The sequence below is a fragment of the Manis pentadactyla genome, chromosome 10, assembly GCF_030020395.1.
Source record: "Manis pentadactyla isolate mManPen7 chromosome 10, mManPen7.hap1, whole genome shotgun sequence".
Taxonomy (NCBI): Eukaryota; Metazoa; Chordata; class Mammalia; order Pholidota; family Manidae; genus Manis; species Manis pentadactyla.
The window spans coordinates 120,734,919-120,749,497 of record NC_080028.1 but is presented as its reverse complement, the minus strand read 5'-3'; the positions used below and the strand labels follow the sequence as shown (position 1 = coordinate 120,749,497).

Below are 14,579 nucleotides of genomic sequence, written 5' to 3'. Positions count from 1 at the left end.
TCCCTCCCCCAATCAAGCCACCATTTTGCCATGGTTAGAATAAGGCCACAGCCTCCCCTTTACCTCCCTGCCTCCATTCTCTCCTCTTCCATTCCACTTCACATCTAATAGAGCAACCTTCCCAGAACTTGTGTCTGATCATATTCTGCCCCTATTTACAACCCTTCAGAGGTACTCCACTGTGCTCAGGGTGAAATCTAAATTTCTTAATTTGGCTCATTTAAATCCTTCTGCAATCTGCTTGATCACTTCAGCCTAACATCCAGAGAATCTCTCCCACCTGACCTGTAAACATATTTTACCCAAACTTTAAGTTCCTACACCATTGTAGTGGTTCAACCAAGAAGTTAGCACTGAGCTTCCTGGTAGCCAAAGCAAAAGGGGCAACAAAACCACTGGGATAGTTGAGGAAAAGGAGGCATTGATAAGGGCTGATGTGATCATGGAAGGCTTTCTGGAGGAGGTAGGGTTTAAGCTGAAGAAGGAAAGTATTTGAATAGGTAGGAGGTCCCTTCACGGAGCTGCCACTCCATTACGGTCTAGCCCAGTCACCTTGCCTGGGTCTGAGGCCCTTCCTCCACAGGGCAGCCTTGAGTGACACAGTAAGGCTGTGGGAGTCCCTGCAGCAGCGTGGGGAGGCCAAGCTACTCCAGGCAGTGGAGGAGAAGTTCACCATCGAGCCTTTCAAGGCCAAGTCCATGAAGGATATAGAAGACCTGGGCAACCTCGTGCAAATCCAGAGGTGAGCAGGGGGAGGGCACGGGAGGTGGTCCAGGGCCACCTGCATGTCCTCAGTGCAGACTGAGGACATGGAGGACCTAATATTAAGTTTGCCACTAGCAGTTCTCATGCCTCCTCTCCTTTGGGGGCATCCCATGCCCTCCCCCTGGGCCATGGCCACCTGCAATCTCTCACTGCAGTCAGTACCCAGGCAGAGCCCCCAGGGCTGATCACTTTGTTCCGTTCGAGGCTTGCCGTCATGTACCCAATATTTTCTCAGCTAAAGCCAGGGAGACATTCTCCCCTGCTAAGAGTTCATTAGCTGCCTTCTGCGTCTAGTAACAGTGGTGACACTCACGACCACTTTTCAAGGCAGCTAGGACTGGCTGAGCTCTAAAGTCCAGAGGGCAGAGAAAACTTGACCATAGAACAACTTTCTTTCACTCATTTCTCCATCGTACATTGTTTGAGCTCCTCCTATATGCTGCCTGAGGTGGGTGTTGGTAAGTGCCTACTCCAGAGAAACACAGTAATGCCTTAATAACATCCTGTCCTGAGGTTTTTCTTTTTAACATGGGAGCAATAATGTCCCCAAGGAAGGCAGTCCATCTGCCTGGGTCAGGCATCCTAGGGCTCATAGGTAAGAGCTTAGTGCAAAGCAAAGAGCCTGCTCCCCGTTAACACTGCCATTCTCTCCAGGACAAGAAGCTCCTGGGAAGACACAGCTGGGGAACTCCCTGCTGTCCGGGACCTCAAGAGGCTGGAGTTTGCGTAAGCTATGCGGTGAACTGTCTCGGGAACCCGCCAGCTTTCTTCTCCAGCATCAGCTGGGCTTGAGCCACCAGAATGGAGGTGGTGTCCAGAGTTATTCGTACCCTCTTGCCTTGCCACTCTGGCAACCAGCTTTCAGCAGCTGGGGCACGACCCATCTGGGCTAGTGCTGGAGTTTCTTGGGTGTGAAGCTAACTGGCCCATTTACTGGCAGACATGCTCATTCAACAGATGTACTCCAATGACCAAGGCCACTGTCCCCAGTGAGCTTGCAGTCTGCTGTAAATAGGCAGTTACCACCTGCCGTGATGAGTGACAGGAAGTTCAAGGACTGTGGGAGTGCGCGCCTGGGGGAGGTCAAGGGGACTCCTGGAGAAGGTGATTGAATCTTGACACAAGAGTAGGATGGGACCAGGTGGGAAGGCCATGTGGGGTGGAGGTATTATTATTAATATAAGGTATAATATTAATATATTATTAATAAAATTCACATTGTACAGATACAGACACTGAGGCGTAGACAGTGTAAATTGTTTTTCCAAAGCCACAAGAGTCAGGTCAGCCTAACTCTTGGTCCTTTGATCTTTGTTAGGGAACAAAATCATCTAACCATTAGGAAGGAATGATGAGACACCAATAATATGCTCAGTGCATTGAATACATAATCTCATCAACTCCAAGAGCTACTCTGGGAGATAGTCATTATCTCTTCCATTTTACAGGTAAAGAAACCGAGGCCTAGCCAGTTTAAGTAACTTGCCCAAGATCCCCCAGCTGGTTACCCACAAGCCGTCTGCTCCTCCTGATCACTGCCCCTCACTGCACCCCAGAAAAAGCCAAGTGTTTCTTGTTTTGAACAGAGATAAGATGCCAAATTTGTGCAAAGATAAAAATGTTGCTGAAAAGAGGAAATGTATGAAAACAGTCGGCCAGGGCCTCTTCTGGCTTTGAATTATTTTCCGCTTAAAAAGTCCCTAACTTGAGGTCGGAACTGTGCTCTGTCGAACAGCAGCCTTGGGGTGGAACAGCCCAGAACCAGGAGACAAGCCACCTGGAGGTCGGAAGCCCTGAGAAAGTTCTGAGGAAGGAAGGAAGGAAGGAAAGGTTTATTTCGGGTGTGTGACGGGCAGCCAGGGTGCCAGGCACCCTGGACGCATCATTGGCCTACAGATCAGGGTGCTCAGCTGCTCAAAACCCTGCGGGGCTCTGCTGGTAGACAGCGTCCGTCCCCAGTTTGGCCCCATTTACCTCTTCACCCTTGTCTCCTACCCCTTCTCCCTTGCTCATTCCACTCCAGCCACATGGGTCTCCTTGCTCGCTTTCAGCCTCACTAGGCATGTTGTAGCCTCTGGGCCTTTGCACAGACTGTGCCTTCTGCCCAGGACACTCTTCCCCAGACTTCTGCATGGCCCACGCTTTCACTTCCTTCTGGTTTTCACTGAGAGAGGCCTTTTCTGACTCTCATATTTAAAAACACAATTCTTCCCTCCTTGCCACTCTACTTTTCTTCTCTTATTGCCACTGTATGATCTTCCTCACCAGATAGTTTACTGATCTCTTTGATAATCTGTCTTCCCTATTGGGATGGAAGTCAGCTCCTCCAGGACAAGGATTTTTGTCTGTTTCGCTCATGGCTTTCTCCGTGACAGATTCTATGGGCCCGTAGGCACACAGTAGGCAAGCAGTCAATATCTGATGAGTGAATTCTTCGGTCCTTCCAACAACCTTGTAAGATTGGGGCTAAATCTGAGGAGACTGAGACTCAGAGGTGAATGCATTGGCCCAAAAGTCGCCACAGGAACTGAGTGGCAGAGCCCGGATTCAAATCAGATTGCAGACTCCCATCTCACGACCTGTCTGAGGCTAGTGGCTTGAGACTGTGGGATTTCAAGACCAAGAATATTTCAGAGTGAATTTGAGTGACTATGGGCGGCTACCATCTTTTAATTTTTATCAAGTATGTTAAAATCAAACAAGCAAAATAACCACTGCTGGCACTATAATTTTGTCAAAGAATGAGCATTTTAATATCAAAAAGGTCCAAAGGTCATAATTTCAAAATGAAAGATGGTGCCTGACACTGACTACCTATAGCTGTAGTTTAAATACAATAGGCCTCTGATGTGTTTATTTTTCTCATTCCCTCGAAGTCTGGTCTAAATGTCGATCTAGGCGATGTGACCTTGTGTGAGTTAGTTCACCAATCTGTGCCTCGGTTTCCTCATCTGTAAAATGGGGATAAGAAGTGCCCTTAGCTCAGAGTCATTGTGAGGAGTGAATTGAGATCTAATCTGAGGGAAGGACTCAGCATATAATAAGTGCTCAATAAATGGTCCTATTTGTTATTGAGTAAATAAGGAAACCATTTTTCTCAGGACTGGTGGTGGTTCTCAGGCCAGCGTTTGGGGACCACTTCCCCAGGCCAGGGCAAGAGAGGGGTGCATGTGGATGTCAGCAGGAGTGAAAACTGGCTTCTGCCTCGAAAATGAAAGCTGCTCAGAGCAGAAGGGGTTGGGGTCCCCCTGGCGGGGGTGGGGGAGGTAAGGCGCTGGGGAGGCAGGGAAGGGGAGGGGGTCTCAGACCGGGCCGACCCTCTGCGTCCTGTTTGAGCCCCACTGGGAGCTGTTCTGGGGTCTTACCTCTGCTCTCTGCCTCCTAGGCTGGGCCCTGTCTTGGGCCCCCAGGCTTTCCCCAGACTGGTGAGGATCCTCGAGGCCTTTTCCTCCCTTCAGCATCTGGAGTGAGTATCCATCCCGAACGCTCCCCACACTTTGGTGTTCGATAGCCTCAGCCCCCGCCTCTGAGCCACCCGCATGGAGAAGGGCCTTCTCTTTGCCCTCTCTCTCTCCTCCTGCTTCCTCAGTGCTGCTGGTGTGGGGGAACCAGGTGGCCCCACTCCCAGGAAGGGACGGCAGATGGGAGTCTCTGATAATAAACAGAAGGCTGAATCCTTTTGTGACCTTTTCCATCTCCAGCCCCATGTCCTGCTCCCAGCAACCTCCTGGGCAGGCACGGTGGGTCAGGGAGCATGATCCCACCCCACGATTGTGGTCCCACGAAGTTAAGAAGTTGCCTGAGCTCATGGGGCTCCCAGGAAGGAAAACACCGATTCAGGTCCATGGGGAGTTAGACGCTTGTCCCCTGGCAAGCTAATTGGCACCCCCAGGTGATGAAGACACGCTGGGCTACAGGGAGAGGGAAAGGAGGGGGCCTATGGCATGCTGGCTGATGGCCCCCCATCTGATTCCACTTGCAGCCTGGACTCACTGAGTGAGAACAAGATTGGGGATGAGGGGGTCGCGCAGCTATCAGCCACCTTCCCTCAACTGAAGGCCTTGGAGACGCTCAAGTGAGTGGTGTGGGCCTGTGGCATTTGGTCCCCCAAGTCCAGCTGGCTTTGTATTTCTTTGATTCATCCACCCATTAATTCATTTACTCATTTCTTTATTTTATCATCCAGTCAACCAATCATTATATTAACTCAATCAACAAAAATTAAGGAACACCTACTACGTGCAGGCACCATTCTAGGCCTGGGAGACCCCGCCTTAAACAAAACAAATAGAGCCCCTGACACCCTGAGCAAGAAAACAGATGAGTCCATAGTTAGCAGGCATACAGTAATGAATGTAAGCAATGTTGAATGAGAAAAAAATTATACTGGGGGTAAAACAGAGATAGATTAGGATTTATGGGTAGAACATTATTACCAAGATAGTACATTTCTATTTAAAAAAAAACTGTTATGGGTTTTGGGAAATAGGAGCTGGATGTGAAGCAGGAGAATCAACATAATTTTTTACTGAACCATAAAGGTTCAGAGGAGGGTGTCCTCAAACTCTACCCGCACCAGGGCATCTACAGAATTCACCAGAATTCACTTCCGGATTTCCTTGATTGTAGGACACTAAGACTTCTTGGGGAATTTATAATGTTCTAGGCAACACAGGGTAAGCTAGATTTCCCTCTCTCCCTCTTTGCCTCCCTCCCATCCCTTCCTTCACTTCCCTTTCTTTCTTTTTTTCTCCACTTAAATATTTATTGAGCACCTACTGCGTGTTTGGCAGTCTGTAAGCACGGGCCATAGTAATGAACAAAACAGACCTAATCCCTAGTTTTGTGATACCGACAGCCATTAAACAAATAACAGGAACACTAACTTAATGACAGTGCTGAAAAGTGGCCCAAAGGAAGAAAGGAGTGCTGTAAGATCATGAGCAGATGTCGGGGAGAGCCCTCTCCCTCTGTCTTCTGCACCCTCCCACCCACACTATCCCATCAGCCACAGGATGTGATGGTATCTTATCTATTAAAAGTCTGCACAAGTCCACCCACAGAGCCATTCACAGCTCACCGCTCATGACTCATCGAGGTAGACGGGTCACGTGTCTGCTGCTCTGGGCTGCCCCTTGAGGAAGCAAGGGTTTCCCAGCTCTGCCTGAGCCCCAGGTGGAGGGGTGCTGATGGAAAAGGGGCATCCAGGCTTGGCCCTGAGTCCGTCCCCTACCCGTGTCCCTGCAGCTTGTCCCAGAACAGCATCACTGACGTGGGCGCCTGCAAGCTCGCCGAGGCCCTGCCCTCGCTGGCTGCGTCCCTCCTCAGGCTGAGGTGAGTGGGGCCCTGCCACGGCAGGTGCTAAGCTGGCGGGCTGAGCGAGTGCAGAGAGCCCCTTTGTGCCATCTGCAAAGCCTAGCACTGGGGCCCTGGGAGCAATCACTACTGGCTGGTCTGCCTCACTGGTGTTGCACAACTTGGGTGGGTGCCATTAACCTAAAATCCAATATGAACACAGCCACCTGGAGCTGGGAAATGCCATGTGCCCGGACAAGACCTGAGGAAAGAGCATCTGACAAACTGTGGGCAAGTTGCTTACACATCCCAAGTCTATTTTCTCATCTGGAAAATGGGTACCCATCCCTATGGCCTATGGAAAGCACTTGGTGCAATGCCTGGCTCTGCTGTGCAATAATTATTGGTCCTCTTTCCCCGGGAGATGGCAGGGACGAACCTGTTCTGGAGTCCAGGTGATTTCTAGAAGGCTGACCACTCAGACAGCCCTGGTTTACTCTGGTCACTCGTACACCAGTACATGCCTATACTGCCACCTTCTGGTGGGCACTGCATAGCACTTCCTGCTCTTCGTTACTTCCCAGCCTGGCACCTGGTGGTACCAGGGACTAATAAGGGATCCTAGAGCATGGACCAGAGCCCCAGTCGTTCACCTCAGCTTTGCCAGCTTTCCTCTCCCACAAGGCTGGTAGGAACTTTCCTTTATTCCCCAGCCCTCGTCACCTGCTGAGGACAATCAGAGTCAGAGCCTTCCAGCCAGGGTCACCATGTGCAACTGTATAGGTTGTGTACCATACAACTCATAGTCTCCGTGATTGGCACTCCCTAGACCTGTGCGGGGCATCTAATATTCTCTATATGAACCGTGGGCCAGAAACTGTGCTAATAACTAGAGATACATCTATGAACAAAACAAATGTGGTTCTCACTTTCAAGTTTCTTGCACAAAAATTAAGTAAGCATATGCATAAATAAAATATTTTAAAAGAGTGATTCATTCTGGGATGGAAACTCACAAGGTCCCAGGATAGTATAATAGGGAGTCTTGAATGCACCCAGGAGGTCAGGAGACCTCTGAGGAGGTGACCCTTCCCCTTCTGTGGGAGCTCTCAGGGACAAGCATTCCAGGAAGAGGGAACAGAAGATGCAGAGACCCTGAAGTGGAAAAGAATATGGGTCTTTGAAGGTCAGAAGGACCCCTTTGGCTGGCTATAGGGAATGAGGAACAGAGGGTGAGAGATGAGGTACGACAGGTCTGGGGAGGCCAGATCATAGAGGCCTTTATAGGTTGGTCAGGAGGGGGGTTTTTCCATTGTGAATGGAAAAGAAAGTGGGGTGTATGGAGGTGATATCTGATCTTACTGACACTTTTAAAAGCCTCATATTTTGTGGAATCTAAGATGCCATCCATTGTAAGACACTCTAAGTGTTAAAATGCAGTGACATTAATTAAACTATGACACTTATTGTTTATCAGAGACATACTGAATTCAATGATACTCAAATGTGAACACGTACAACCTAGCATGGATGAAATAGGGGAAGAACCCTCTGTGGGGAGGAGGGAGGGCCTTCTGGGCTCTAAGACCCACCCAGGAAGATTCGGTAAAGCCTGTCTAGTTTGTGCCTGGCTACTGGCTAACTCCTGACATGAGGAGCTTGCTGGAGTTTAGCTTGGATCTGCTTTGCTGCAGTATAGACCTGCTGCTTTTACTTGCAGCCCTGCAGTGTAGCCCTGAAGCTGAGTCATGACGAAGTCACGGTCTTGAAATTAGAACCATGTCAGCAACTGGCTTATTCAAAGGACGCTTGTTAATGAGTACACAGCTCAAGTAAACCCCAGTGACACCTGTCCTGCTGATGGTGGCTGTAAATATGCCACAGAAACCAAAGCCAGCCCGAGGACTCTGGGTTTTGCTCTCCCTACTATCCCCACTGCCAGTCGTACCCATTACGATCACTCCTATAACCCTCACAAAACCCCCTGGGATGTCGTAATAACCAGAACCAATATTTAGTTCATTCCACGTGCCAGGGCCCGTTCTGGGTATTTAACCATCAGTAATTCATTTACTCCTCCCCACAATCCCTCTGTCATGCCCCTTTTACGGAGGCACAAACTGAATCACAGAGGATTTAAGTGACTCACCAAAGGTCACCCAGGCAGCAAGCCACAGACCTGGGATTTGAACTTGGGAAGTCTCAGCCAGGAAGCTACAGTCCTTCTGCTTCCCCAGACTCACTGTGACCGCAGAGAAGCAGCCTCAATTCTCTGGGTCTCAGTTTGCCCCTGTATGAAATGGGGCTGGGTGCAGATCCCCCTGGGCCCGCGTCTCCAGCCCCTGCCCTGACCTCTGTTTCCCGGCAGCCTGTACAATAACTGCATCTGTGATACGGGAGCTGAGAGCCTAGCACACGTGCTCCCACAGATGGTGTCCCTCCGGGTGCTCGAGTAAGTTGGAAGCCTGGGCAGCAGTGGGTAGCAGGGGCCTGGGGCTTGGGAAGATGAGAGGGTTCCTGCTGGCATCCTGGGAAGGGCGGGGCCGAGGTCTGATAGTTGGGAGTGTGGCGGTGGCCTTGGTCTGGGGCTGGATGGTCCCCAGGGCCTGACCCCAGGATGGGTTTCTCTCCCCAGTGTCCAGTACAACAAGTTCACAGCTGTGGGGGCCCAGCAGCTCGCCGCCAGCCTGAGAAAGTGCCCTCACGTGGAGACGCTGGCGTAAGTCTCTGCAGCCCCAGTGGGTGGAGCACCAGCAGCTCTCTAGGCATGCTCCTCACCAGTGTGCAACCAAGCACTTCACCCCTCCTGGCCTCAGTTTCTTCATCTATGAAACGGGAGTGATAACAGTATTTACCCTCAAGCAGTTTGGGTTGAATGATATGAAATTGCTTATAGTCAGCCATTTTTGACATTCAAAATTGGCAAGTTTGTTTGGTACAAACTTATTTCTTTTTATACCATCATGATGTCTAATATCACATATTGGTACTTTATACTCTCTCAAAGCACTTCCATCTACATAGTTACACTTGTCTTCTAAGAGGGACAGGGTGGATCTTTTAAGACCCATTTTACAGAGGAGGAGAATAAGGCAAAGAGGTTAACGTTTTTGAGGTCACACAGCAAGACAGCAGCAGAACCAGGTCTAAAGTAAAGGGTCTCGGGGCTCCTAGGTGTCTCCTGTCCCTAGAACCCCACACTGATCTGGTCTTGCCATGTGGCAAGTCCCCAAGGTTCTAGGCTGGGTGGAAGGAGGGGTTAGGGGAAAGCTTTCACTGGGGGCTCTGGGCCACCCGCTCTTCTCTCACCTGGCTGCTACATGCCATGTCCCATCAGGATGTGGACGCCCACCATCCCATTTGGTGTCCAGGAACACCTGCAGCAGCTGGACTCACGGATCAGCCTGAGATGATCCTGGCTGTGGCTGGGATGAGGTAACAGGTGGGCTTGGAAGGTGACAACTGCAGGGTCCCCTGGGGTCAGTGTCCTGTGAAGTTGGGATCTATAAAAAGTAGGCAAGGGTGACAGGTGGGAGCCAGCTGACCACCCCCGGACTATGAACCATCCGGGGCACCCTGCCTCTATGCTAGTCTCGGTGGAGGTGTCTTTGAAAGGCTTTGAGGACTTGGGCCCTAAAGACCCTCACTGTGACCAGTCTTGGAGATGGGCGGAAGGACAGGGTGGGTCAGCCATCCATAGCCCATGGCCTCAGCAATGGGAAGATCTCCTCTGAGGACTGCCAAGACCCCCTACTTCTATTTCAGCCTGCTGGTTGCCCTGGTGCCCCACACTGTGCTCCTAGGAATTTGCTCTACAACCTTCCTGCCTCTCACTGTGCAGACGACGGTCCTTACTTCTGTGCTCCCCTGATCTGTGACACTGCCTTCCCCATTCCCACCATCTCCACAATGTTCTATCTATGTGTCAGGCTGGTCCTTCTAAAGCTCCCTGACCAACCCCCTCTGCTTACCTCCTGCAGCACATTCTCTGAGGACACTGACCTCGCTGGACCTTGAACTGGTCATTTGTGGGCACAGCTCTTCTTGGGCTGGCCCCTGCCCAGCCATGGGAGGGACAGACCCAGGTCGGCTCCCTTCGGGACCCAGGCTGATGACAGCCCTGCTCAACCACTGCAGCCCTGGTGGACGGACGGGCGCCTGGGGGCAGCTGCAGTCCACTTGGGCCCTGAGCCATTCCCTGCAGGACGCTCTGGACAGTCGTGGCCAGTTCAGAGTGAGGGACTGAGATGGCTGCATCTCCGCCTCCACATGCTCTAACAGCACATGCTTGGGCTCTGAAGATACCAGCAGGCAAATGTGGCCTGGCGGCTGGGATTCTGTGGCGGCTGCTTTCTGTCTGAGGGACTCACTGTTTTGCACTAACTGTGTTTGCTGAGGCCCAAGTGAGGCCTGGCCAGGCACGCTGGCCCCAAGCAGGGAAACAGCTGGTGGTACACTAATGGAGGAGGGGAGGGGAGATGGGCTGGAACCACACCTGTCTTTTCTGCCTCCATTTGTGTCGTTTTCACTACATTATAGATGGTTTTTATCTCACAGGAGGGCCCAGTGCTTGAGTTTTTGCCATGATTACTATTTTGGGGTGCTTGCTGTTCCTGTTATCTAATGCATCGCAAACTACCCCAAAATTAGTGGCTTGAAACAACACACACATTAACTTGCTCACGTGTCATTCAGGCAGGGCTCGGTGGGAACAGCTCATCTGCCCTGGGCCTGGGTGGTTTGAAGTTTCACTAGACACTGGCTGGGAGCTGGGGGCCTTGGTTCCCCTAAAGAACTGTCGGAGGGGCACCTCTCCACAGGGGCTAACTTTGGCTTCCTCAGAGCACAGTGGCTGGATTGAAGGGTGATCACCCAGAACGGAACTGGAGTAGGGCTGGGGATGGAGAGAGACCACAGGGAGAGGTTTTGTTCTTTGTATAACCCAGCCTTAGAAGCCACATTCTTTAGTTTGACAGTCCAACTTGGTCCAAGTCCTGTCTTTCCAGGAAGGGTTTTTTTATGGCACCCTAAGGCTCAGTGGGAAGTTCATTATCTGGGACATCAGTGAAGTCAGAGCACCAGAAGCCTTGCAGAGGGAAATGCCTTCCTCTGCCTCTGTCTGACCCACACTCTGCCCTGAGAGCCATTTCCTGGCTAAGCTGGAAAACCACCTTGGGTGGCAAGCCTGGAAGGAACTTGGCAGCGTTGCTCTCCATGCAGGGAGCTGACGGCTTGGCTGTTGTTTTTCCCTAGGAATGGCCTGCTCGGCCAGAAGCACTGATGTGGGGTAACTGGGCTTTCTCCTGGGGGCAGTGGGACCTATCTGTTTAGCCCTGGTGCATCAGCCCTGATGCCTGGCTCCCAAACTGTCCTCCTTTTCCCAGCAAGTGGGAGTTGGGGGTGGGGGAGTGTCAGAGGGCTTCAGACACCTCTGCTTTCTGCTGAGGCTCAGCTGCAAAGGACATCAGGTGTTGTGACCCATATTTGGGTGTTCAATAGCTCCGGGATCCCCCTTGTGGTGTCCCTGCACTTGGGGACTTTGTGAAGTCCCTGGAACTCCCATTTGTTCACCGCTGGGGGTGAGCACTGAGCCAGTCTCCCTCCAGTCCAGACATCTACCACACCCTTCAGCCAGGTGGGGAGGCCACCACTGGTCCCACTGTGTGGTCTGTTCAGAGATAACAAAATTATAGTCAGAGGCCTTAATTAATCATTTTACTGACTTTTAAATGATAGCTACCCTTTATTAAATGAGTTGATACATGTAAAGCGCTTATCACAGTGCAAGAGACACTAGTCAGTGTAGGACACATGTTAGCAATTATTACTTTGTGCTAGGCACTAGGCTAAAGTGCTCCTGCTCAAGAGGGACCAAAGTCTAGGGTCCGCAGCATGGCCTCTGGAGCTAGACCACTTGGGCTCAATGCTCAGCTCACCACTTGTGCAGATTACTTCACTGTGCCTCAGTCTCCTCATATGTAAAATGGGAATGATCACAGTACCTTCTCCATGGGGTCATGCAGAGAGTCAATGAGCTAATACCCCGAGAACAAGAGCCTGGCACACAGCTGACTATGTGTTAGCTGTCCTTATCACATAGGACAGCTTCTGCCTTTGCCTGGAATGTTCTTCCCAGCAATTCACATGGCCGACTTCGTCTCATCCTTCAGCACTCGGTCCAGAGGACAGTAAGGGCTCCTCAGTAAGGGCTGGCAGACTACCCTATTCACCCCGTCCCTCTCCACCCCCGACTCTTGCCACTGGTTTACCTTCTTTGCACTTATTTGTTGTGCAGTCTGCTCTTGTCCTAGGATGTGAGCTCCAGGAGGGCAAGAACTTGTCTGCTTTGCTCACTGCTGTGCGCTCTGCACCCAGTGAGGTGCCTGCACATAGTAAATGTTCTGGAAATGTTTGTGAATGAATGATCCTCACCCCAGCTTTGCTAAATTTATCTGCTTTATTCACTCCACAAATACATAGAGGACACAGTGGTGTATTCTGTAAGATGCTCAAGGTCCCTACTCTGGTAAGCCTTGTGTTTTAGTAAATTAGAAAAAACCCCTGGGCAGGTGGGGGTGGTTGGGCAGTCTGTGCACTGCACAAAAGCACCCGAGTAACACAGATGGCAAGTGGGCAGCTATGCTTGCCAAGCTGTGAGTCTGGTGTGGAGCCATGTCAGCCCAGTGGGGCACCTTTGTAATAAACACAAAGTCATTTATGAGGTATGTAAATTATCTTCCCCATTTCACAGACGATGTGACTTACCCAAGGTCACACCCCTGTAAGGAGTCAAGACGCAAACTTGCTTTTTGACTTCTTGGAGTGTCCCTGTGGGCACAGGCATGGGGTGCTGAATTGCTCCACAAGCCCCATTTGCTGGGTAGCAGAAGCAAGGCCCAAGAAAGTGCGGCAAGTCACGTCTGGGGTCACACTGTACGTTAATGACATGATTCCACACTTGCTGCGTCTTTCAATGCCCCACCTTTCCCCTCAGGCCTCTCTCCCACTGCAAATGTCTCCCCTTTCACACTCACCTTTTCCCTTGGCTTCTCAAGTGTCTTCTCTCGCCATTTCTCAGCATCCCATGTCTTTAATCACATGAAGACAAGTGGTGCTGTGGGTGCCTTTTCTCTTGAGTTCTGCTGGAGAGGTACCTCCCCACACCTGTCTCCTCACCTGTAGAATGGAGCAAATCCTTGTACTCACCTGACACGAGTTATGCGGAGGAGCGTTAGAAAGCATCACGTGCTCTGCAGACTGCGGGGACTTACTGCTGTTTCTTCACGTAACCAGAAGCCACCCGGGTTCACCCATCCGTTGCTTCCCTCCCTCCCTCGCCATCGCCCTCTTTGAGGTCTTCCACGGGCCCAGCACAGGGCCTCACACCAGCCCCTGAGGCTGGCCCTGGCTTCTCAGGCTGGTGGAAGCCAGGAGGGGGCCAGTGTGGGACTTGGTGACTCCCTCCAAACCCTGCTGGGTCTCCGACTGCAGACCCCCAACTCTCCTGCTCTTTGTCAGCTGTGAGGCTGCACAAGGACCCCTTTCCCGAGTCTCCCATTAAATACAGGCAGGGCCCGCACGGGCTGGAGTTGCATACAATTTTTTAATTGAAATAAGTCAGCCTCCTAAGTATTGCTTTTACAGGTTTATCGAAATCAAGTATTCACACCACTCACATTTTCAAAAAAAAATATTCTGGCCAGAGGAGCAAAGCGGTCCTCCCCCAGCCTGATGGATCAGTTCTGGCAACCTGATTAGGAACAAGCAACTTGCAACGAGTGCGTCGGAACCAGGCCCTCGGCCCCTGATGCGCTCTCGGCTCCTTTCCCTTCTGAGTCACTCCCTGCCCGAGACCAGCCTTGGGCCAAACCCAGCGCGCTGAAGGCTCAACTGGCATCGAACAGCTGGCAGTCCCAGAGCTGGGAGTGTGTCCGCGGGTGACGTGTCCTCTCTGAAGGTTAAGTGGGGGAAGCAGGTGCAGCTGGGGGTGAAGAGCAGGGAGGTAGACCCTGGCTGGGTTCCTGTAAACGTCCACCGCCATTGCAAAGGGCCAGAAGCCAGGGCAGGGCCATCTGTGCGAGGCTGCAGGTGGGGGAGGCCTCTGGGTGCCCACACTGTCCCCCTGGGATGGGGGCAGATGCCTTTCCCACTTGGGCATTCAGGCTCAGTCTTTCCGCCCCACCCTCCGGGGTCCGGACAGGAGCCTCTCTGATGGCACGGAGCTTTCAAGGGGAGCAGGCCTAACAAGAAGGAAAAAGGGGCATTACTGGAGTGGAAACGCTGCCCTGCCACCCTGCCAGCAGGGGATCTGGACCCATCCACCAGGCCTCAGAAACTCGAGGTGGGACAGGGAAGCCTTCCTCCATCCCGTGTCTTCCAGAACCACTAGACCCCACAGACTCAGCTGGGGGGTTTGCCTATACTTTTTATTAATGACTCCTCTTAATGAATTTGCCTGATTTCTGAGGACCCTGGGCTGGAGAACATGTGCCATTTCACACGGGAGAGGATAAACTGAC

General features: G+C 51.5%; 2 protein-coding genes across 7 annotated transcripts in view; one reads left to right on the top strand and one right to left on the bottom strand.

The window, feature by feature from the left end:
• CIITA (class II major histocompatibility complex transactivator) overlaps positions 1-10,614 on the top strand; it is a 44,402-nt gene extending 33,788 nt beyond the window's left edge. For 3 of the 4 annotated variants that reach the window (XM_036928172.2, XM_036928174.2, XM_036928176.2), the window contains exons 12-20: positions 584-742; positions 1,420-1,491; positions 4,151-4,231; positions 4,748-4,840; positions 6,013-6,099; positions 8,429-8,512; positions 8,696-8,779; positions 9,398-9,495; positions 10,041-10,614. In XM_036928172.2, coding sequence (XP_036784067.2) covers positions 584-742; positions 1,420-1,491; positions 4,151-4,231; positions 4,748-4,840; positions 6,013-6,099; positions 8,429-8,512; positions 8,696-8,779; positions 9,398-9,473 — 736 coding nt within the window. In that variant the 3' untranslated portion in view covers positions 9,474-9,495; positions 10,041-10,614. Of the gene's footprint in view, positions 1-583; positions 743-1,419; positions 1,492-4,150; positions 4,232-4,747; positions 4,841-6,012; positions 6,100-8,428; positions 8,513-8,695; positions 8,780-9,397; positions 9,503-10,040 lie in introns of all 4 variants that reach the window. The other variant, XM_036928173.2, reaches the window with a different exon arrangement.
• The window catches only part of DEXI (Dexi homolog), a 40,884-nt gene that overhangs the window by 14,567 nt on the left and 11,738 nt on the right, over positions 1-14,579 (bottom strand). The window contains exons 2-3 of one of the 3 annotated variants that reach the window (XM_057487589.1): positions 13,095-13,236; positions 3,185-3,716 (exon numbers count right to left, since the gene is read on the bottom strand). The gene's annotated coding sequence lies outside the window, so the exon portion shown is untranslated. Of the gene's footprint in view, positions 1-3,184; positions 3,717-13,094; positions 13,237-13,644; positions 14,301-14,579 lie in introns of those variants that run through there. The other 2 variants (XM_057487588.1, XM_036928177.2) reach the window with 2 other exon arrangements.